The sequence below is a fragment of the Lepidothrix coronata genome, unplaced genomic scaffold, assembly GCF_001604755.1.
Source record: "Lepidothrix coronata isolate B3197 unplaced genomic scaffold, Lepidothrix_coronata-1.0 Scaffold14, whole genome shotgun sequence".
Taxonomy (NCBI): Eukaryota; Metazoa; Chordata; class Aves; order Passeriformes; family Pipridae; genus Lepidothrix; species Lepidothrix coronata.
In genome coordinates, this window is record NW_016690194.1 from 5,178,592 (window position 1) to 5,203,542 (window position 24,951).

A 24,951-nucleotide genomic window follows, 5' to 3' on the forward strand; every position below is an offset into this window, starting at 1 on the left:
CCCGACCGCAGAGCTGTCAAGGGAAGAACAAGGAGTACTAACGTCGCTCATCCGTTGATTTCCGGGGTTCTCACACCATCCCCGATGGTTTATCACCCGATGGCGAGCTCTCGCCCTGGCGGGGATGCCAAGTGCCCCTCGGCAAAGTGCCTCTGTCCGCCCGCCGGGGCAGACAGCTCTTACAGGCAGCGGGGCGCTCCCCATCCCGCGGGGTGCGTGCACGCCTCTTTGTGTGTGCGCGCGTATGTATGTGCGAGGCTGAAAGCTTAGGCGCAGCCTGCCTATTGGTATCTGCTCTTCGGCAACCTCCCTTTCCCCCGCTCCCCCTCCTCCCTCCCATGTCCTTTTTTTTTTTTAATTATTTTTTTTTATTTCAAGCTCATTTTGTGGAGTTTCTGCCCCTCTCTGCGTCAGCCCCACGTCACTTTGCCGGCAGCTCCCCGTCTTGGGCTGGAGCCGGAGCCGGAGCTGGTTTATTATCAGCTGGAGGGAGGAGGAGACGGTGCGTAAAGCGGCGAGCGCGGAGCCCCGAGCCCCGCCGCCACCGCGAGCTGCGCCTCCCTCCTCATCCGCTCGCCCTCCCTCCGGCGGGCAGCGCCGCCCGAGCCCCCGCAGGTAGGCGCGCAGCCTCCGCCACCTGCCCCCGCCGCCCCGCGCGTTTTGCAGCATCATCGGGAGTAGCCGCAGGGGCAGACGGTGTCGCTGTCAGCCCGCGGGGCCGGGGGCAGGTGCCGCGCCGCGCCGGAGGCCCCGGTCGGCCTCTGCTCCGCGCCGCCCGGGTCCGGCCCCCGCCGGCTCGCGCAGTGCCCGGGGCGGACAGCGCCGCGGGGCGGTGTGGCTGCGGCTGCGGCGCGCCCATGTAAGCACCGGTCCCGTCTGCCCGCCCGCGGCGCGGAAGGCTGCGCACCCTCCGGCCGAGCGCCCCGGCAGCGGCGGCGGCGGCGCAGGGAGCAGGAGGAGGCCGTCGGGGCAGCGCTGGAGTGAACGGGGACGGCATGGTGTCCTGGCGGCGGAGGCCGAGACCCGGCCTGGCGCGGCTGTGGTGCCTGTGCTGTCTGGTGCTGGGCTGCTGGCGGGGTGCGCTGGGCTGTCCCGCGTCCTGCAACTGCAGCTCCTGGCGGATCTGGTGCACGGAGTCGTCGCCGGGCATCGCCTCCTTCCCCGTGCCGCAGCGGAGCGCCGAGGGCGACAATGTTACCGAGATGTGAGTACGGCCCGGGGCCAGGCGCGGGGGCGGCGGGCCGGAGCAGGCGGGGGAAGCTGCGGGCGGAGGTGGCGGGTAACTGGCCCGCGCGAGAGGCACTTACTCCGCGGGCAGATGCGGTGGCTGGAAGACTAAAAGCCCGTATGATTTAATTTGGACGCGACTTTCCAGACGTACCGCTGTCAGCCTGTTTGGATGGTGAATCCTAATTGCCGCGATGCGGTTCCCAGGGCACTGGGCGGGGGTCGCCGCCGGCCGCAGCGGGAACACGGGGCAGCCGGGGAGCGGTACGGGGGGCTGGGGCTTCGCTTCCGCCTCCTGCTCCGTCCTCTACCAGGGGCGCGCACCGGTCAGCCCGCACCTCTGCGGCGGCAGCAGGTATGGTACTAAGGGTTTATTTTATTTATGGGTTTCTTTACATTCTCTCCCTTAGTTTATTGCTGCGAACCTCACCCCAGATCTCTCCTGTTCTCTTTTCCTATGAAAAAAAAAAAAAAAAAAAAAAAAAAAAGAAAGGAAAGGGATGCGGCAGATTCTGGTAGAAGTGACAGCAAACTATCCTCCAAACCCTAGCCATAGGAATGCGAACCTGGTTTGCCTTTCTCAGTGGAGGTGGCTGGAAGGAGAAAATAGGAAGCCTGCAGATGAATGAACATTGTGCTGCTTGTCAGCAAGTGGTAGGCGATTAGGAAACCCTAATTAAGCATGAGGAAGGTGCAAAAAAGTTTTTTTCCCCCCTCGTTTCCATGTGGTACTTCCATCCTCGTTGGCCTGTAGACGGTCTTTGGTGAGGGAGTGCTCTTGCTTTTCATGTTAAATCCTGCATCCTTTCACAACTCAGAGCACTGTGGCGTCTATATACGTTGCCTGAGGAAACCTGAAAAGGTTCTTGCTGAGCAAAAAAATTTGGATACTGGATGTGGAGGTGATAGCTCTCAGGAAAAAACCATCTCAAGCTGTCTTCTCCATCTTCTTATTTCCCTGTTCTTGTTTCTGAATTACTTTCTATGGCATTTAATGTAAAAGATACCAGAATATTTTCCCCAAAATTGATTCAGGTTTCTCACTATTTGGCTTCACCATCCTTCTTCTCTTTGTTAGTTTCCTCTAGAAGCAGTATAAAAATACTGTCGAATACAGTGTGAGTTTAGATTAAATTCTAGCCTTTGAGCTACATTCCTACAGTTTGTCGAAGTCAATTTGCTGCATTTCTCTGCTTGGGGAGAAAGCTGGAGGCATTCCTTTCTACTACTCATACATGGCCTACCTTTGGTAGATTTTTAGGACCTATGGTAAAGAAATAGTCTTTCTGAATTGTAACTGTTATTGATTTAGATGTTTGTGTAATATTCTGTAGATTGCTTAATTGGAAAAAAATTACTTTGAGCTATGCATCTGTGCTCATTTACATAGGCTTTGTAGCATTTTTATCTGGTGCTTTCAAATTAGAAGTAACAGAGCCATTTTCCCTTAGAATTTAATCTCTGTTTAAAAGGCCAGAGGAGAAAACAGGTATTATAAATATGTGTTCCAGCCATGATTAACTTAAAACGTGTCTAGTCATTTTGTGTTGCTGGTTTTGGTTTTCATTTTCTGGGGTTTTTTTTTGTGCATCGCTGTCTTTACAGGTTTTTTTTTGGTTTTTACTGTATCATTCTGTGACATTGCACATTGTTGTGTTTGGTGATCTAAAAATAATTTTGAGTCATGGATTTCTCAGGAGATGCTGTCACACATATTTAAGATGGTCTTTTCATGTGTACTTTTAACATAAAACACAGAGGCCCTTCAATTAGTATATAGGCATAAATTAAAAATTGGACTGCAGTAGCTGTCACATTATTTTGTTGTGTGACCTCGGTAAACAGTAACTATGTAGGGAAGCAGTTCTAATACAGTAGCTACAGATTGTGGAACCATTTTTAACACTGCAGATCTTGCTTTACTCTAGCTAAGAAGCAGGTTTAAGAGACTGGGGCATTGCATTTCACTTGTGAATCTTCAGGCCTGGTTCTTTTTTATGTGCTTTACAGATACAAGAGCACAATTCCATTGGTCTCTGGTGGAATTCCTCTTGGTATAAATAACAGGAGAAGAGTGTAAGACAATTAATTTCAAGAATTTGTTCCCATGTATTTCCATAGTGTCTATTGAAACCAGTTCTTTATTTGTTGGTTATGTACTGCTCTTGACAGGAGTGGATCTCACAGTCCGAGGCAAAACATCCACAAGCACCTGGGGCATGTGTGCTGACTCTTACGTGCGCCACAAGTATGGGAGGCTGGGATAACTGTGTGGTCAGGGTGGGTGTGTGAAGTCCATGGTGGTTCAGAGGGCTGGCTGTGGGCCAGGTGGATGGCACTGAGCAGATGGGGTGTAAGTGGGCAGCCAGAGTTTTCCTCTTTAAGAGGTGGCTTAGAAGGCTTGAGCATTGCGGTAGGAATAGCAGAGCTGAGGTGCCGTGCATAAGGCAGCCTCTGTCCTTTATTGCTCAGGTGCTTCAGCTCTGTTTTGGTCTGTAAGTAAACTGCAGTTTAGAGCTTAATAAGCAGTCTTGTCCCAGTTGAGCTATTTCTTAGTTCCTGGTTGGATCCAACATCCAGATCTACTGAGGGCAGTAGAAAGACACCCAGAATGCTTCTGCATCAGCCCTGTGAGGGCCAGCTGCTGAAATTTTGTGTGGGAGGGCATAAGAGTATTTATGCCTGGTGCTTTCTTAGTCATCTTCCTCACTCTTTCTCTTCCTAGTTGTTTTTGTATAGTTTTCTATTATAGTTAATAAGATGCATTTTAGATTTGTCCAACTGGCTAGGATGATGGTGTGGGCTGGCCTTTATCTAGAAAGCAAGTGCCAATGCTTATCATAACAGAGTGTAATTGTAATAATTGTTTGGTTGTTTGTATATTATTGGAGATAAATTGAACTCTAGAGTGAGATCCTGCATTAAAATAACCATATCAGTCATTGAAGCTCACATTAAGCGCCAAGGACCAACAGTGGTGAGAGCAAAATAACTATATCAGTATTGTTAAATCCATACATTGTAGGCACAATAGCAAATAAGTAGTTCTTGTCAGGATCACTCATTACAGAATATCAATAGAGTAGTAAATGAGTGATTTTTAAAGTGTTCAGGACTTCTTGTAAAAGGACCAGTCTAATATTTTCTCGCTAAGTAAAATCTATTGCTATTATATCTCAGTGTATATGACTCTTCAAAGACTTTGATTTTAAAGTGATTTCTTGCAGTGCAAGTATATTCCTGGCCTAGTTTCACAGTTCTGCTTTCAAGTCATTAATATGTTTACTTATGATTATTCAGGTGAATGGGGTTTGAAATTAATTGGTGTTTTTCAGGAAGAACTACTTGCCAACAAAACAGTAGATGACTTTTAAACTCCTGCCTGTTAAAACAGGGGTGACTGTTTATTGCGTACATTTCAAAACCACAAAATAAATTTCTAATGTAGTTACATAAAGCACTCTAGAATTGTTAATAAGACAGGATAAGTAATTTATAGAGTAAATTATTTAACAAGTCATGTGAGCTTGTGCTAAAAAAAGGCAGGTTTAAATTCATTTGAAGCTCAGAGCTGTTGGTATTTTGAGTTTTTTTTATTTGATATTTCTAAACTGTTGTAGATTAAATGTAATATAAAACTGGCTACAGGGCCTCTCAACCCCCAGCCCCTTCCTCCTCAAAGCAACTTTTGGCTGTGCATCATTGCATGAACTTGGCTCGATTGAGAAGTTATTTCTGGTGACTTGGAATTGTATAATAAAACATGAGACACCAGGCTAGAAATTGTTAAGGGGACTTTGGACAGTGGTGACATAATAGCTGCTTTTAGGATATTGCCCTTTACTTTTCAAATCTTTTAAAAATCTGGGTAAATGGTTAAGGTGAGTGGAAAGTAAGAACTGAAAATTGGTTTTCTAATTTCTAGGCTCTAAAAATACTCCAAATATCACAAAGCATTGGATTTTGTATATACTGGGGTTCTTCTTTTGATCTCAGGGAACCTTTTGTGTGTCTTGTTTTAGTCCTTGTCCTTATGGTTTGTGAGGACTGATGTGGCTCCTGGGGGTCTCCACTCTGGCTGTCAGGCTCAGATGAAATAGCTCACAAGGCTGGAAGAGACCAGCATCCATCAAGAGAAGCTCCCTATGGGCAGGGTGGCAGGAACACTGTCTCTCTCCCTCTTTGTTTTTGGTCACTGAAGAATTTTGAGAGGTTTTGGATTTATATACTGAAATGAAAACTGTTTATATAAATTCAAGAATTTGGTTTTGAATACGTTGTTTTCAAGAAATTTCGACTTCTTTCCATACTAATGAGAAAACAGGGCTCGGCAGTGCAGCCTGTGATATCTTTAGGATGACATTTTCCAGATTTCTCAGGTTCTATTTTTTCTTCATTATTTTTATGCTGCCAAGTGTAAGGGAGAAAGTAGCTTAGCAATATTCTGGATCCCTAATCACTGTAAAGTAAAAAATTTTACATAACTAAACAAGGACCTTATTTCTCCATTTTGGATTTCGTTTTAAAGTGAAGAGGGATCCCCCGTCCCCCTTTATTTTTTTTTGATTTCTATTCTCTCTCCTCTGTGTTTGTCATCTGTCATAACACAAATCTCTAACACTATGTCAGTGAATGTGGCCATCCAGATACCCTTGCCCAAGCAGGATGAGTGTAATGAGTAATAAAAAATAAAAAACAGAGGAAAGAGCTCTAAAACTGTTTCAATGTTTTGTTGATGTTAAATGTATATTTATCTTTTTACATGTGAAAAACCACTCTTTCAAAACTGTCCTTTGAAAAGCGAAGCACTGATGGTATAAATTCACTAATTCATATGCATTTCAAATGGAGAAATAAATCCGTAGAAGTTTGAAAGCCTGTACTGCCTAGGATGTGAATATGCTCTGCTACTGGATGCTGTTTGTGTCTGCAAAAGTCTCTTCATCCAGATGTATGTAGGCATATAGCTGCTATTAAAATCAAATATAATTAGGATGCTTCTTAATTCCTGTTTGATTATTAGCCTGTATTTTCAGAAACTGCAAGAGGCAAACCAAACTACTCCCCTTCCTGAATGGTGTGTTTTATATAGCTACCGTTAAGCATAACATTACAGAGTCACAGAATCACAGAATGGATAAGGTTAGAAGGGACCACCAATGATATCACCTAGTACAACCTCCCTGCTCAAGAAGCTTACTCTAGAGCATGTTGCATAGGACTGTGTCCACATGGTGCTTAAATATCCCCAGTGAGGGAGACTCCACAACCTGTTTGGGCAATCTGTTGTACAGTCACCCAAAAGTAAAGTTGTTCTTCCCTATGTTCAGGTGGAACTTCTTGTGCATCAGTTTATGCCCGCTGCCTCTTGTTCTGTTGCTTGACACACTGAGAAGAACCTGACTTCGTCCTCTTGGCACCTTCCCTTCATTTACTTGTGTATATTGACAAGATCCCCTCTGAGTCATCTCTTCTCGAGGCTGAACAGGCCCAGCTACCCTAGTCTTTCCTCATATGAGAGATGCACCAGTTCCCTAATCATCTTTGTACCCCTCTGCTGGACTTTCTCAAGTAGCCTCATGTCTCTTGTGTCCAGAGGAAATGAACACAGCACTCCAGATGGTGACCTCAATGGAGCTAAGTAGAGGGGCAGGATCACCTGCAGTGACCTGCTGGCAATGCTCTTCCTAATGCACCCCATGATACCATTGACCTCCTTGGCCACAAGGACACACTGCTTGCTCATGGACAGCTTGTTGTCTGCCAGGACCCCCAGGTCCTTCCCTGCAGAGCTGCTTTCCAGGTCAGCTCCCAGCGTGTGCTGGTGCCTGAGATTATTATTCCTCCCCAGATGTAGGACCCTGCATTTGCCTTTGTCGAATTTCAGGCAGTTCCTCCCTGCCCATCTCTTCAACCTGTTGAGGTCCTTCTGAAGGGCTGCACAGCACTGTGGGGTATGGATCACTCTTCCCAGCTTTGTGTCATCAGTGACCTTGCTGAGGAGGCATCTCTCCTTTCATGCAAGTCACTGATGAAAAAGTTAAACAACAGTGGGGTATGGATCACTCTTCCCAGCTTTGTGTCATCAGTGACCTTGCTGAGGAGGCATCTCTCCTTTCATGCAAGTCACTGATGAAAAAGTTAAACAACAGTGGGCTCAGTATTGAACCCTGGGGGTTCACCACTGACAGGCCTCCAACTAGACCCTGTGACATTGATTATGACCCTCTAGGATCTGCTGGTAATCCAGTTTTCAATCCACCTCACTGTCCACTCCCACAGTCCACACTTTCTAAGCTTGCCTATGAGGATATCATGTGACACAGTGTCTAAAGCCTTGCTGAAGTCGAGGTAGGTAATATCCACTGCTTTCCCTCATCCATCCAGGTAGGTGGCCCATCATAGTAAGCAATCAGGTTGGTCTAGCATGATTTTCCTTTAGTGAATCCATGCTGACTACTCCTGATCCCCTTCTGGTCATCCATGTGCATTGGGATGGCCTCCAGAATAAGGCATTCCATCATCTTTCCAGTGATAAAGGTGAAGCTGACTGGCTGGTCCTCTTTCTTGCTCATTTTGAAGATACCTTTCTTACTATCCTTGACATCCTTGGCCAGAATTAAGTGCAGATGGATCTTGGTCTTCCTCATCTCATTTATGCTTACTCTGACAACATCCCTATAGTCTTCCCAAGTGGCCTCTTCCTGCTTTCACCTCCTCTGTATCTCCTGTTTGTGCTTCACTTTTAATAGGAGTTTCTTATTCATCCATGCATGTGTCTTGCCCTCTTCGCTTCACTTCTTGCTCATCAGGATGCACTGATCTTGAGCCTGGAGGAGGAGATGCTTGCATATTGATTGACGAGCTCTCTTGGACCCCCCTTCACTACAGGGCTCATTCCCATTGGATTCTTCCAAAAAGGTCCCTGAAGAGGCTTAAGTTAGCTCTCCTGAAGTCCAGGGTTGTGGTCTCCCTTGCCACCATACAAGGGGCTGAACTCTACAATCTCATGGTCACATTGCATAATTGTAGTGAATTTACAGGAAAGGAGCCATGCCATGGAAATTCTGTTGTGAACTTGCATTTATTTTTTTAAATTTTCATGTAGGAAAATGACCTGCATTGAGTGTTGATCATCGACAGAGGTTATAGCAGAGACTTAAATATATTTAATACCAGTTCAGCTATACATTTCTGAGTTGTGTTATCATTGTTAGGTTACATTCTTGGAGATCAGATTTGAGGTCAGTATTCTTTTATTTTTAGACAAGGCCTGAAGCAGTGAGATTTTCTTTTTCAGAAGTAAGATTAAAATGGAAGAAATAATGCCAAAGGTGTCCAAGGCATTTTCAGGGGCACTTTAAGAGATCATAATCTCTGAATCGTGTAACTTGAACTTTACTTTTGCTAAGTCCTGATCTAGCAAGGTAATTAGATGCCCTTTATTTCAGGGGGAATGTGAGTCTGAGATTCTTGCCTTCTTAAAATCAGTGACAATAATGGATGGAATTAGTGTTTCACCAGAGTAGTTTAGAATATATATGTGAAGGATGAAAAGAACCTTGATTCAAGCATTTTCCTGCCTGTTTTAAGTTAGGAAGAGATGGGACCTGTTGCTCCATCATTTGATGTGTTTTTGACTTGCAGCTTTTTTTGCTTTTCCAATGTTTTCATACTGTATGAAGACAAAATGCATTGAGGCATGAGGAAGCTCAGATTATTTTCGTGGGGAAGCCTTTTACAAAGTTTTAGATAATTCTGCATTGAAATGCAACTGCAAAACAGTTGCACCTGCAGGTACTAATATGGATCAATAGAGGGTATATGGTTCATTGTATACAGTTGTCTGATGTAGAAATAAAAGAAAGGCAATGCATTTATCAAAGTTAGTCTGTTTCCAGACTGTTGCTGAAACAGACAAAGCAGTGAAATGGTGAAACTTTGGAAGTCCTTTTGGAAGAGTCTGTCCACAGAGCTATAGTTGGGGCTGGGAAAGTTGCCTGCTTTTCTGTTGATTTGACACTCGAGCCAGCAGTTTTAGATTTAAATGAAATTAGTCTTACCTTCTCAATTTCCTAACCATACATGTAAAACTAAGTAAGGCTGTGTTGAGCAGGTATCTTGTGAAGCACATTGCCCCACATCATGTGGTCAGATGCTGTACTCCATATGAAGGGTGTATGGGGTGTGACTTTTCCCATTCTTTTGCAACAACCGCCTGCTTTCCTGAATGTCATATGGCATAGCAAGCATATGTGAATAAATCATGTGCCCATACTGAGCATGTCAGTCTTACTGGGTAGGGACTGGGAGACTTTTCACAGCATGTGCTGTGGGTGTTATGTGATGGACTTCTGAATTGTGTCTAGGACTGTCCCAGCCCTCGGCATTTAAAATCTGGCATCTCCCTACTAACGATATAGTGAAGGCAGTTAACTCAGCTGGCTATTCTCCTGCCAGCAATGGAGAACTCACTTCTTCCAGAAAGTGATTCAGGAGACTAAATTACATTCCTACTGCAGATTACCCAATGGAGTCATCCTTTTTCCTCTCCACTGATTATAAGAAAATATTGGGGACTTAGTTCACTGGAGTGAGGGGCAAAAACAAGACCTTCCTTTTAGCGAGCAGAGTCATTCTGTAGAGTAAACTGATTTTTGTGGTTCCAGGTGAAACATTTCAGCATGCATGTGAAGGGCTGCTCTGCTAGAAGCAGAACATGGGTCTGAACCAAGGTCTTGCATGTCAGCATCTTAACTGCTGGTCCTGTATGGTGTACAGATGTGGGCTTGCCTTGGTTCTTCCTGTCTGAGTTGCCTTCTTTGGCATATAGTATTCAAATATGCTTTTGGGTCCAGGAGCAGGACAGTCTGTTTAGCTAAAAGGCTGTGACACTTATTTGTGTAGTGAGACAGCTGCATCCTACTCCTTCTCCACTATGCGTTCAATTACAGTAAAAATCAGAACAGCACAAACAGCTAAGATTGAGATTGCCCTCTTTCAGGTTACTTTATAGGTATGGTATTTTCTGAGAAACTGGGATCACATTCCCTTAGGAAGCAGAAGGATTTGAACATGGAACCCCTGGACATTATTTATAGCTGGAGCATTATTTATGGCATTTCCTTCAGCTCTGTGGTCTTCAACCTCACACAGAGATGTCTCTCTTTTTGTTTTTTTTTTTCTCCCCCACCCCCCCCAGCTGAATCTATCTGTTGAATATGGGTCTAGTTCAGGAAGCTGAAATTTCTTTTTTTCTTGTCTCCACCCACTAAATGGGTGAATAGTCTACTGCATATTCATCTCCTATTCTCCCCTCCAGTCTTGCCTCTTTTAATTATTAGAAAAAGGTTTTGGAACACATTATGCATACTGTGTTCCTTACCTGGTAAACATATATACTGTAGTCTCCAGCTGGGAGCAGTTTTGTTGACTTCATGGGTCTAACTAAGCATATGCTGAAGTGTGTTAAGTTTGGAGTGGTGGTAAGTAAGCATCTTTTTAAGATTGCTGTGTGCATATTTATAAATAATGAGAAAATTACAATAGATTTACAAATATTTTTGATTGGTGCAAATCCATGTGACATCAAGGCACCTAAATAAAATGTATTAATGCTGGATACTGCTTCTGCAGTACATATCACTGCAAATCCTGGATCAGGATTTGTGTGCAATTACTGTCATGTTGCCTGAAGCCTATGTCATTTGAGGGATATGAACCGAGGTGGCACAGCTGCAGAAATAGATGCCGCTTGTCCTGGAGGTGGGTGTGGGTGGAAAAAAGACTGTCCATCTTCCCTGCTCTGGACGTTTCTCCCAACTGTTCATGAAATTCCTGTCTGCATAGAGACAGGGCAGTTGTTCCTTCAGTTTATGTGGTCTGGTAGCGTGCATAGTTTTCGCTAGAGCACGTCTGCATGTTCTTATGACTTTCAATGAACGGTTTAACTTGTAGCAGCTTTGCTCTTCTTTTTTTTCACTCTTTCTGAAATGAAGGGTTTAGAAGGTGAGCTTCCTAATAGTTGGAGGTATCACCAAAATGTCTACTCAGTCTTATATTTGCAGGTGAACACCTTTACCGTGTACATCCTGGGACAGGGGCAATGCTGCAAAAGGTGTGTAGGAAGGAGTGCTGAAAGGTGTGCACATCAGTGCGGTGTGGTCATGAGAACTGTAGGCAGAAATATGCTGGTGGATGAGAGGAATACTACTCTACTCATAAGCAATAACAAGGAGAAAAGCTGTAGAGGTAAATGAAGAATTCTGTGAAAGTAGTGGTGGTGAAGAGAAGGCAGCTTTGCAGAAATAGTGAAGAAGTTTGAAGAATACTGCTGCAAAAGATGTCACCTTTTGAAACAGGTACATGCAGGATAAGAGTTTTGTTTGAAGGTAAAATGGTAGAGAAGGTGACCTAAGACTTTGACATTATATTAAAATGGAAAATTAATACTTACAAAAGAATATGTTTTCCTAAAGTATAACAATAAATACATCCATGAGCGCGTTTTTAAGTAAAAGTTAATGACATTCTGGAAGGGGCAATGTGTATATGTCACATAGCAGAACAGAAATACAAGAAGAAAACTGAAAGACAGACACAGAATGCTTGTCTGTGTGTACCATTGCAACTGAGAATTTTCCCAGGATCAAACTGGCCTAGTACAGGAACATGGAGAGTTATGGAAACAGTAGCAGCAATTTGGCGTTCAGCAGAAGTATTAAATATACTCTGGATACTGACAAATGTGCAGAAAATATAATAAACACATCATTATGGTAATATATGCAGTATGAGTAAGAAGCTACTTATATTAAATGAAGAATGGGATTCCTCAAGTGAAAGAATGCTAATGGAAGAAGCTATAAATTCAAAAGATTGGCTAACTAAAATAAGAAGTGGACTATGCAGTAATGTAAATAAATGTGATAAAAGAAAGTTAAATAGGTAACTATGAAGAGCGCATGAATGTGGAACAGTGAAGAATGCCTCTGAAAGGGTTTAGCGAAAAAGCAATATCAGTGCTGTTGAAACGCTCTCTGAAAAATGCATTGGTTAAATATAAGATTCACTTGGACGTACAGAAGGTGGCAACTTGTTCTGGGCCTAGAAGAGTGAGGTAAATGTCAAGAGAGTCAATATCACGTAAAGTCAAAAAGACAACCCATAACCCTTTTGGAATGCTTTGGTAACATAATGTGAAGTTTTATTCATGTATGTCTTTCATTAAGAGACAAGAATGTCTTCAAGAAGACACAGATCTGTGATCAGGGCTACACAAGATGTTTCACAGGTCTTGGGAAGGAGTCTGGGAAATCATTTGTGACCCATGTAAGCAGATGGTATCATTTGAAGAATGGAAAAACATCTACCAGTTGGGTTCTCTGTGTAATAATTGCATAGGAAAGGGGTAGAGATTATGGCCATATGTTTACTTAAGTCTCTCAAGACTTAAGTAAAAACAGAAGAAAGAAACTTTTTGCTGGGTTATGGAAAGGGGAATATTGTTTGAGATGTCAGGAGTCAAATTGTTCAGCAAATTTTATGTATTAACAGGATATAGATGGATTTTCTTGGATAGATGTCCTTAAGTTTTGCAGCTTCTCTCCATCATTTGGAAGTTGTACCTTTTGATCTGTATTTGGCATGGGATGTACTGAATGCAGTGGATGAGACAGTGGACAGTGTAGCAGGTATGTCAGACATACATCTCTATGATCCAATGAATATCAGACCACATTGAATGGAGTATTTGACATTCTAAGAGCCAGTAATTTTAAACTGAATAAAGCCAAGTATTAATGTCTAACAGTGGAAATAGTATATGTGGGGGAAGACTGACCTCAGAGGAAAGTTCAGAAGGAAATTCTTATGTTGAGTCAAACGGTGAAGGAATACTGAACATGTCAAAACCCGGAGATAGGAAAAAACCTGTTGTGAGGGATACTGATTTATGTCAAGTGCTATCTAGCTCCAAAGGACATGCAACTACCAAAGACATCTCTTCCACAAGGTCACTGCCTGAGCATGGGTGCCTAAAGAGAATTCAAAGGTTTTGACACTAACCAAGAAGCTTTAATGTTTTGATTCACTGAAGGACATAAAAAGATGCGCATAAAGGACAGTTATGAGGAATCTTGCTGTGCTGTTATGGAACTGATGTTTTGCCATTCTCATTTGCATGAAGGACAGTGATAGAAGAGGTGGTGTATGCAACTGCTGAAAAGAGTATTTACATAACTACTTTTTGAAGAGTCACTGCACACGTGGTTCTGTGGAAGAAAGAAATGTCACATGTATTTGTATTTATTTATTCCTTTGAGATTCTCTTTCTTCCTTGCAAGCCAAATAATAACAAAATTAATAATAACAAACCCAATAATAATAATAAAAATTAGCTTTATGTCTGCTTTCTGTTGAGTAATAATGAAAAGCCACATTCACTGCTTTCCTTTTGTATGTGAATTTATTATGTGATTTTTAGCATATATATTGTAAAGGGGCTATATTGGAGTTTAAGCCTCCTCCTAGCAGTCTGCACAGGGGATGAAAACATGTTTTCTAGGTAAGTACAAGGTGAGAGATTAAGATATCTTTTGAATAAATAGGTCATTGTTTGGCCAGCTGACAATAAAAAGGAATATCAGCATTTCCAAAATACCTTTGCTAAAGAAAAGCTAGACTATAGTTGTCAGTTGTTCTCTGGAGAAATGTCAAAAATTGATGTCTTGGTATCAAATGTATAAACTTACAGACCTCAAGGAGGAGGACAGGTCTCTGAATGGAGAAAATACTTAAATAAGTCTTGCATGCATTTGGGAGAAAGTAATTTTGGAGGTGGAATTCATCAAGGGCATGAATCTTAAATCTGGAAAGCTGCATGAAATGTCTTGAGAGTTTGTTTGATTTGGTAGTCTGCTATTTGAAGAAAATAGAACAAACACCTTGAAGCCAAATCAGAAACGTAAGTAAGCCGAAAGGTGTTTTATGTTTCATTTTCCCTGCCTTATAGTAACTGTTTGCTTAAACTTTGCACTCTAGACATACTAATTTATTTTTATTTTTGCCTTCATACTGTAAAGAGGAAACTAAAGCTGACTGGCAAACTGTGGGCTTTCCATTTTCTAGGCAGTTGTAGCAGTAAGCAACAGCATGGATCTGCTCCTTCACTGCCATAACAAGATTGGTATCTCCACTAAATTCTTGTTTTCTTCTGCTTTAAGATGGTGGGTTGGCACTTGTTGTTCAGGATGGTGGCTTTGGAGAAGCAATTTGCAGTGGCATCTGTGTGCTACTGATTGGATAATCATAGTATATTGATGTGGAACAGAATGTCTGGGGTGCACTGCCTCCTGGTAGTTGACACAGCTATGCATCCAGAACAGGGAATTCTTGAAGGTAGCTGTGATCTCTGATCTATGCTGTGAGATGCTGAGTCCCAAATTGTTCTGAACAACTTGTTACTTGAGTGTAGTCTATGTGTAGTGCAGGATTTGCTCAAAAAAGGGCATGCCTATGTCTGTGAAGAAAGATCCCAGAGTTAATTATTTTGCCTCCAGAACTGTTGTACTGGCACGTGCAGAGCTACCTCCTGTAATCTTCCATGACTCATGGTTAAATACTCTAAATGGGAGGAAAGAACCCTTAAGGAACCCGTGATACTGGCAAACAGTTTTTTACTCTTCGTGAAATACAATGATTCACAGTTTAAAAAAAAAAAACAACAACCACCAGAGCACTTGCTCTGAATTTGTCAGGAGACACCAGGCAGCCAAGGAAGGAGTTGAGCACCTGCTTGTAAAATTGCTGAATGATAAGTCCTCCATGAACTAACTTGACACTCTGCCTCTTTTCTGAGTTATGGCACGGTCTTTTAGCAGTGGAAGTTCTGTTTCTTGAGGTTGTCTTCATGAAAGCTGGCAGTTATGGTATCAGATAGATAAAGCAAAATATAACAAAATGATTGAAGTAAGCCTGTATATCTGTAGAGAGGACTTCTTGTTATTGATCATTGTTTGCTGTTAAGAGATTCCTTCCTAGAGGGAGCTTGGTCCTGTGTAGAACGATTTCTTGATTGAGCAGAGATTGTACCTACAATCATTGGTACCTACATCTGTCTGAAACCTCACATTCCTGATGTACAACATTATGTAGGTCTGTGCTTTGTTTTCCAACCATATGAGTTCACACCACTTGAGCATTAGTTTAAATTTGGTTTCAGAGGGGCTGCAGTTGAAATCTATTTGAATATGCCAAGTTTCATCAAGTATTGTGTCAACCTTACAAATTCTGCATGATCTTAATGCATAACTGTAAAGCGGGCCAGGTTTGTTGAAAATGGCCCTAAGTTTTAGCTTACCTTTTGATAAACTTGGCATGACAATTGTAGTTTGTAAGAAGATACAGCACTAAGGAACTTTGCAATGTTTAATCGTTAATGTTAAAATAAAGCCCTCACAGTAGTGTGGACTGGGGACATACAAGACTTGTCATTAAATGGTAGTTCATCTACTGACAGTTCAATGTGTGAAGTATGCTGCCTTTTTCCTCTAAAGGCTCGGTGAAAAAACAACTCGGACTATGAAGTTTTCCCAAAGTTCAGAAACATTTCACCAGTGAATATGAAAGTTTTTAAAAACTTTTTTTCCCAACTGTATGAACCAGAGCTAGACATATAATTGATTTATTTTTTGGAGTGTTAAGCAAATATGTTTCCCATAAAGGGAGTTTTCTGGCAACAGAAATACTTTTGGAGCTGCATTACAGTATTACTTGTTTGCGTCTGTATTCTTAAGACTAGCGTATACTGGGGTTTTTTTCAGCATGTCCTTATAGCTCCAAATGGAGTAATATGCTTTAGCATACATTAAGCTGGAGGAAACAGTTAGTTAGGAAGACATACTTTTGCTGGCCAGTTTTTTTCAGGTTAAGGAAAAGATTTGAAACTTGCAATGAAATCTTCTTTGAACTTAGAGAGGAACAAAATAATCTAGACCACTTTAAAGATCAGAACCTGCTTTCTCTTTGTGCTTTTGCAATTCAGAGTTTGCTTCACTGACTTTATACATAATCTATCCCTAGTGTTTCACTTGTGTAATGAGAAGAATTGAAGACAACTCTCTTAAAGGAGATCCTACTTGGGGGAGTTAGGTCTTTTACAATAGGGTTTTAAGCTATCATTTCCAGAATGTTGTAGCAGTGATGAAGTGTGAATGTGTGACGTTATTCAATAGCTGCTGAAGTGTGCTGAGATAAATGTGTTATTGTAGGTTGCAATCTGCAGTCAGTAGGTGTGTGATTCTGAATGCCTTTATTAGAGTTAATGAGTAGTTTACAATGGGGAGATTAAAGGTCTGAAAGCAACTATTGTTTACTGATTACTCATTGAAGGAGAGGCAGAATGCTATAGTATAATCAAGCAAATAGTATTGTAGGCAGCTGCAGATTTGGTTTAGAGGCAGCAGTCAGTATTTGTGATCTGATATGTGTGATCTGTCTGGGTACTATCCAGCCAGGTTTTGGCGGTGCTACGCTCTGCTGTGGTGTGCAGTGGGAGCTTCCAAGCTCTCCATGTGACTTCAGCCATCTGTGAGTCAGTATGTTTTTCTTCTGTGCTACAATAAAAATCTTCAGTTAAAGAATAGGGTGGATGTTCTTAAGGGCAGGCAGGCAAATTACATTTCTTGGCATCGCCCACTGCAAGTCAAAGCTCTTACAGTATTAATGTTTGATGATAAGTAACATTAAGGTAGAGTAGTTGTGAAGAAGGTAAAAATAGACTTCAGAAAGGGAGAGGTTTTATTTCAGATCTCCCTCTAAATTAAACAGAAGAACAACTTCCCCTTACAATGTACAGCTACATCATTCTACTCCTTTCTTTCTCACTGCTATGACATAGCTGCAGAGGCTTAACTTAAAGCAGACTTGTTAAGCGAGTAAGGAAGCGTAAGGGGACATGACCTGCTTATGGTAAATTACATCTGTCCACTCCTTCTTGCAGGATTTCCAACTGCATGAAATTTGCTTTACTGTCGTGTTCTGTACTGAGATTGTTTTTACAAGTGTATTGTAGAGCAGTTATTGAGTTAGTTGCACTTAGACAAAAATTCTTCTGTGTCCCTATTCAAAGTATCGTTGTGGAAAATCAGTGGTTTCTTTTGGTTCTCTCAGTTAGGAACTGGAATTGTAAATCATTCGTCTTAGAGAATCTCCTCTGATTTCTTTTAGGGAATACAATAAGAGAAGGAAAAAAGGTACCATAAATTCATGCCACTTCTTCTTCCCAAATGTTGTCCTTTTGGTCTATTCACTAATGGACCAACACTGATCTTTTATATAGATTGTGTGCTCATACTCAGATCTTTGTTCGATGTAAATTGTGGTAGCTTCATTGGCTTCAGCAGAACTGAGCTGTTTTACACTGAGTCTTAATACAGGATGTAGTACACTGACGTATTTCTGTACAACATTGTAAGTTATGTCAAGTTCTGCAGCTTCTTTTAGTGAGTGTTAATGGTTAAGTATTTGTATGATTAAAATTGGAATGTCAGATTTGGATGGGTGATATGTGTGTTTAAGTGATGGGTCTACATTTTGGCAGTGTTTGTCAGAGATTTTTTTTTGATGGCTTAATCTTTAGCTTGTACAACTGATTCCTCTGTTTATTTTCTTTAAGTCTGAGTCTCTTCTCCCTCTGTGTTTCACTGTTCATTTTCCTACATTCCCATTCTTTTGTGATTTCCCTATCTCTGTCTGGTCTTGACAGGATTCCTGTTAGTCCTGTTACTAAGGACAAGATGAGGAAGATATCTTTGATAACTTTATTTTAACATTATGAGGTCCAAGTGACAGAGAAGGTGATACGTAATTAAATAATGAATTCTTCAGGGCATGTTTAGAGGAAGTATGATCATTCATTTCCAGGATTCTTAGATGAAAGAATTGATAGATTTTTATGTACAATTTCATTGTTTTTACTTGGCAAAATATGTAAACTTATGCACCAACCAACAAACAAATAAAATAGATTAGTAAATGCCGAGATAGGAAATCAGCTCATCTTAAAAATTCAAGAAAGGAAACACAAAATATGAAGGACTCTTATCTTCTAATGAGTACGCTGTGTTAATCTTATCCTGAAAAGTCCTGAAGAACAGTTCACTGTCATATGATGCTGTAGTAATGTGTTCCGTCTAGTGTCATGCATTGTCTTTTTACTGCCCTTCTTCTTCCCAAGGGACAGTGAATGCCATTAGAGGAAACCTTTTGCTTTTCCTGGTGCATGGCAAGAGCAAAGCCCAAGTCAGCATTGCGGCTTTGGAGGAGAGCCCAACTCGACTTTGGGATTCTCAAGCTTCTGTTTGGATTTGGGAACACAGTGAATTTCTCTAACATGCCAGCGAAGGTATATGGATGGCCTCTGGGAAAGCAATACACCTTCTTTCTAATTCACCGGATTTCCCTTTAAATCAATTTTTAAAAGTACTTAGAATGAATAAAAGGTTTCTTCTAGCAAAGAACGACTCCTCCTTTTTAGGAGAACCTGCATTTTTGCTTAGTTCAGGATGCTCATGAAAATACAGGTCAATCTCTGTTTGAGTTTTTCTGGGACTAGGCTTATCTTCTGAAAAATCTGGAATCCTATAAATCAGACATATTTTTCTGTCCACAATGTCAGAAGAATTGCAGTTTCCACTGATTTCTTCTTCCTAGGCTGCATGATTTGCACTGTGAAATTCCTTCTTGCTGCAGAAGAGGTAACGATGCATTATTTGTGAACATTTTAATTTCTGGTCTGTGGGATGTCACTGGTTATTCATAGATCTCACATGGTGATAATACAAAGGACCGGCTTACATACCCACATCCTTTTGGGGTTCAGGCAGATACTAATGCTGTGTGAGTGGACTCAGTGCTTTGGTCTAATATGGCAGTTTGTCTTCTCTTATTTTCTGCTTTTCTGTGTAACGTCATGAAGTACAGCCCCTCTTTCCTCAGTTTTGCCATTACCACACCATGTAGAAAGAACTGAAATTACTTTGTGTCAGGGAGAAAATAAGTTTAGCGAGTGATTAAGTTAACAACATGGGAGAAAAGACTAGGGCAGTTTGATTCTCCCTGTGTCTTGGAGAACAGTGACACTGTAATGCAGCTTTATTTGGCTTTCAGGTTGATTTCCTTTCTTCATTTCCCCTGTGTAAAACTAAACTTTTCCCTTCCAGCAGTGCCCCACAAAGTACCATTTAAATGATGGGGAAGATTTTAAGGACCACTTTTGCTTTGCATATGGTCTGAGTAGGACTTACTTCTAATTGCAGTAGGTCAGCAATCACTACTGACTTTCATACATCAGTGCATGATCTCTGAACACTCAAAGCCCTGAAAGGGTCCACTTACATACTTTTTTCTGTCTTGCTTTTTCAACAGTTACATCGCAAATCAAGAAAACTTAAAAAGTATCAATGACAATGAGGTTGGATACTATGTTGGACTTAAAAATCTGTGAGTAGGGGATACTTATCTTATAAAGCTATCTTTTTTTTCTATTTCTTTCATAGAAGCATATGGAGACATTATCAAAGTGTAGACCTCACACATTTTGTGTTAGTGAGAAAAACTGTAAATCTTACAGTTGAGCCTTGTTGAAATTTCACCCAGACTCTTATTTTAACCATTATTATCATTATGCTTTCCATGATATTTTAAATGAAACATAAATATTACAACAGTTTTATTTGTTTTCCCAGGACTGTGGTGGATTCAGGCTTAAGATTCGTGTCCCGTCAGGCATTTGTGAAAAATGTGAACCTACAATACATGTGAGTAAGAATAATGTCTGTCTTCTAAGTTAAAACTGTCTAACTCATGTTAATTTATTGATTGTTAATTTATTTCTGTCTCTTACCATTTCCTTAATAAAAAAATACTTTAATAATAAGTCAGACTTACAATGTTCTTCTGTCATTAATTGACTTTAAATAATGTATGTATGGTAAGGAACTGGCAGATCATAAGAACACAATGTGGGATGATAAAAAGACCATACATTTCATTATCCGGTCTTTTACAACAGACTTTGGCTGTGTCTTTTGTGGTAAGCAGTGTAGCACAAAGAATGCCTCTCTTGAGCATATGATGTCCCCACTATGCATCACACTCAGTGACATGGGTTTGACTAGCTGTAGTCTGATTCGATGGGCGGAACATGTTTTCACAAAATTACGGTATATGCCAAGTTGGAAGAGACCTATGAGGATCACTGAGTCCAACTGCTGGCCATGCACCCATTCCCAAGAGCAGCTGCAGTGCATTAGGTGCATACATGAAACACATCTACTATAATTTGACCAGTACACATGCCCAGAGACTGTGACATGACTGTGAACTGAAGTCCTGGGAGTGACCAGAAGACTTACTTTGAAAGCTCACACGCTAAACTAATGCACCCAAAGCAAAACATAGGAATGAAGTTGCTTTCACACCCAAATGCAATTTGTAGATCATGGACTTCAGAATTGATGCCTGTGCAGCTTTTTGACTGTGTTTTTCTAGATTTCTTATGCTTTAGATTTAGCAAAGGCTGAACTGATCGAAGTTCTCTTTTTAGTATGACTTTTTTGCTTTTATCCTAATGAGATAGGGAAGACATTTTACCAAACCTTGAGTTTGTAAGATATTTCTTTGTAATAGGGAAGAACTGCTGAACAGAGAACAGGGTTGATTGTTTTGCTTATGAGATGAAATCACTTTCTGAGCTCTGTTTTCCAAAGAATGTCAATTAGTTCATGTAAGGAAGTGGACATGGATCTTCATTTCTGCCTAAACATTAAGTGCTGTCCTTAATGTGGAACAGTCACTGGAGGAGTGTGAACCAGATCTTCTGAGCCTGTGAGACTTACATATTACTTCAGATAGTCATTAATAAAACAGGTAATCAGTTGGTACCTGTAGTGGGTTTGTGTAGCTAAATAACATTTTTTTTCTGGGAGGAAACTAGGATAAGTCACCTGACTTGAACAGGAAGATATTCCATACCATGTTACGTCAGCTAAAACATAAAAAGAGGAGGAAGAGGTAACTTGCTCTCTTCTCTTCTGGGGTAGCTGTGTGGAGCGGTCGGGCAGTTCCATCAGGAGAGGAGATCGTTGGTTGTGGGGAAGTATCTTTATTTTTAGTTCTTCTCTGTATGCATATTGCTTATAGTGTTTTCTATCTTTGTGTAAATATAAATAATCTTTCTTAGCAGCTTCGATCTAGTAGTTTTCCCTTCCCTCTTTTCCCCCCTCCCTCCATTCCCTCCGGAGGGACTCGGGCACAAGCCCAGTGGATATGTGGTTGTTCAGCCAAAGTAAACAATAACAGTACCATAAGGGAATAATCTTCTGTAGTAAATTTGTGTGTTTACCTGTGTAAAAATTGCTCAGTGAATTATGGTTATAAATATGAAATTCCATTTGCACTGGCTGTGGAAATACACAGTACCAGCAGAAATACACAATAGGAACGTACCGTCTAAGAGACACATTTGCAGAGAAAGACTTAGTGACTCTGCTGGGACAGAATCTCAGAACAAAGCAAATCCAAGTCTGGAATCAAAAGGAATTTTGTGTTACATTTTTACCTCTTTTTCCCATTACTTTAGTGGCTGGGAAGGAATCTGTCAAATACTATATAGTGATTAGGACACTGAATCTACTCATCTTGCAGGATACTACAGAGAAGAGCAACAGAGCTATTAGGAGCTTAAAAGGCAAATAATGTAAGGACTTAGAGCCTGAGTCTGTTCAGTGCAATGAAGAGAAGACTGAAAAGGAACATCACTGCAATAGGACAAGGAATAATGTTTTGAAACTGAAAGAGGGTTGATTTAGATTAGGTATAAGAAAGAAGTTTTTTACAATGAGGGTGGTGAAACACTGACACAGGTTGCCATAGAGGTGGTGGATGCCTCAGTCTTGGAAACATTCAAGGTTGGATAGGGCTCTGAGCAACCTGGTCTATTTGATGTTGTCCCTGCTTGTTGCTGTGGGATTGGACTACATGACCTTTAAAGGTCTCTTCCAACCCAAACTATTCTATGATGCTGTGGCTTCTATGATCATCTTTGCTTTAAAAGAAGAGTAATTATGATGAGGAAAGCTATCGATTCTCTCCACGACTGTGAGTGCAGAGTGAGAAATAATGAGTTTAGTTTGGAGCAAGGTAGACAGATATTCGGAAGACCTTCCCAGCTGTCTGGGCAAATAGGCACTGCAAAAGGTGAGAAAATTGATGGGATCCTCTTGAGAGGCTTTTTTTACCTGTTGCTTTAAGAAAATGGATTTCATGCAGTCATAAAGTGTCTCTGGCCCCAGTGGTTGCTTCTAACCAAAACTTGAACAGGTAAACACATTTTCAGAAATCTGACCATTTAAGCAGAAGAGGGACACCCTATTAAAGTTACCATTTAAGGAAAAAGTATCATTGTGTATATATGACCTGCTAGGCTTTACAGAACCTACTTGGATGAGATACTTGAATCTTGAAATACTTCAGCCACAGGAAGAGCTTCAAATGGAGCATGCAGTCAAATGGGGAATGCATATCTGTTGGTAAGCAGGCTTTGCTAGAGCTGAAGTTCATGAAGCTCCTTGTTAGAAACAATTTAGACTGACTTGACATCTGTTCAGTTGATGGACATGGATGCTTGATTCAGAATACTTACGTTATGCACCATAAGCTTATCCAGTATCGTACTGTGTTTTCTTTTGGTGGGGATTTAGTAATGTTACCAGAGACAGGATAAACCCAGATAAGATGGAAAATATTAAGTGTCACCCGCTGCTCTAGATGCATAGAACATAGCAGTAAGTATGGAGGTATTTTTTACCGAGGCTCATCTGTTATCCCTGCAAAATGCATTTGTTTGTTTTCTCTGACAAGTCTTTATGCACATCAAAATGCTTCTGAAACCCCCAGTGAATCATGGTTTGTTGTCATCAGCAATAACAATCCTGTTGACTGCACTAGGAATGAGATATGGCTCCTGTTATGTTTGGGACAGTGAAAACTATTAGGAACTGAAATAATTTCACTTTTCAAGAGTAAATTCTGAGTACAGGTCTCTGAAAAATCTTACATTTTAATTTGAAACAAATTTGTTACTATCCCAATGAAAGCTCCAAACACTTTTCTGAAGACTGATGTAACTGTATAAGCTTTAATTTTACTATGATACTATTACAGCTTTCTTTTTCTTCTATGAAAAATCTTTTAATTCAGTTAAAGGGCTCTTATTATATGAAAATAGTATTTATTTTATGAATCATACAACAATATCAGTTTAAAATAAACTTGTTAACACACATTTCTTTAAGCCCTTTTTGGTCCTTACCTTATTTTCTTGGTGAAACTTATGTAGCCCAAATATTTTTCTAGCATTATGTATGATGGAAAGATTTGTGTAATAACATAAACAACAGGAAAATAAATGCCCTAATGGACACTACTTAAGTGTAATTAATAGCTTTGCTCATCTAATTCTGGTGTTTTCATTGACCTTAGACTCAAATTAGCCAGTAGTTGCATTTTAGTAGTGCTGTAGTTTATAAACTTATCTGCTGCTAACAGTAATTTGTTGGAAATGTGTAATACATATGCATGGTATATTGTCAGTGTCTTTAAATATTAAAACACATTTTACAGGGAGCCGAGATTTCCAAAAACTTTAAAAAATAACTGTCGTTACGTGCCAGGCTGCATCTAACTGTGTTGCTGAATCATAGATTTGTGAGTGTAGTATATATACAGCTCTAGGTATTAAGATGAGTTTGTATCTCAACACTGTTCAGGTTTAGGCAAGACAGCCAAATGAAACAATTTGAGATGTACCTTGCTGCACATAGGGCTGGCTCATAGGCAGAACAGGCAGTTGCCTGTGCAGGAAGATGAGTGTAGCAAAATGGCCTTTTCTTCACCTCTTTCCCCCAGTTCTCCTTAGATCTATTCCCTCTCCTTTTTTGCTTCCCCTTGCCAGAAGCACTGTAGGTGGTAGAACTATGCCCATGTTGCAAGCTCTGTGAATTTTTATGCAGCTTCCTGGTCTGCTTTTGGTCTCCTCAGATTGCTACAGGTTTGCTTTTAGTTGAATTAGGGCTAGCAAGTTTAAAGTGAGCTTGATATTTGCATGTAAAATACAGGCATGCTTTTAACTGAATTTGGGTCCTGTCTGTGGGTAAAGCTTTGGAGCCAGGCTCTGTACCCTTGACTTTTTTTTTTCCCCATAATTAAAAAAGTCTTTAGAACCCTAGATGGATCTTCTTTGGGCTGCTCACCATGATCTTTTTATGTATAGTTAAATTGGGGAACTAATTCTTATTCTCTTTTCATGAAAGTGGAAGTGTGGTCCTTAACATCTTCAGAAGAAGCCTGGCAGTGATTTTTTCACTTAACATGAATTAAAGAGACTGCAACAGGCATCCCTGTAGTCAATACAGAGTGCTCACTTTATGAAAAAATATAATTTAAATTTACTGTCCAAGTATTGTTTAAGGTGATAAATTCATAACAGTGGTCTGCAAGTAAAGCCCACTGTATATATCTGGTTGTCTTTAGGAAAAGGTAGTTGTTGTGCAGGTAAGAGATGCAGGTGTACACCTTGTTTGGTAATACCACAGGGCCATCTGCATGTGCTGCTTGTCAATGTCAAAACTGGAAGGATTCTCTTTGCATGGTGAGTGTAGAGTT

General features: G+C 40.9%; 1 protein-coding gene across 8 annotated transcripts in view; it reads left to right on the top strand.

The window, feature by feature from the left end:
- Positions 1–444: 444 nt before the first annotated feature.
- Positions 445–24,951, top strand: part of NTRK2 (neurotrophic receptor tyrosine kinase 2) — a 200,456-nt gene continuing 175,949 nt past the window's right edge. For 5 of the 8 annotated variants that reach the window (XM_017806105.1, XM_017806108.1, XM_017806110.1 and 2 more), the window contains exons 1-3: positions 949–1,204; positions 19,654–19,728; positions 19,974–20,045. In XM_017806105.1, coding sequence (XP_017661594.1) covers positions 996–1,204; positions 19,654–19,728; positions 19,974–20,045 — 356 coding nt within the window. In that variant the 5' untranslated portion in view covers positions 949–995. Of the gene's footprint in view, positions 1,205–1,538; positions 1,583–19,653; positions 19,729–19,973; positions 20,046–24,951 lie in introns of those variants that run through there. The other 3 variants (XM_017806106.1, XM_017806109.1, XM_017806107.1) reach the window with 3 other exon arrangements.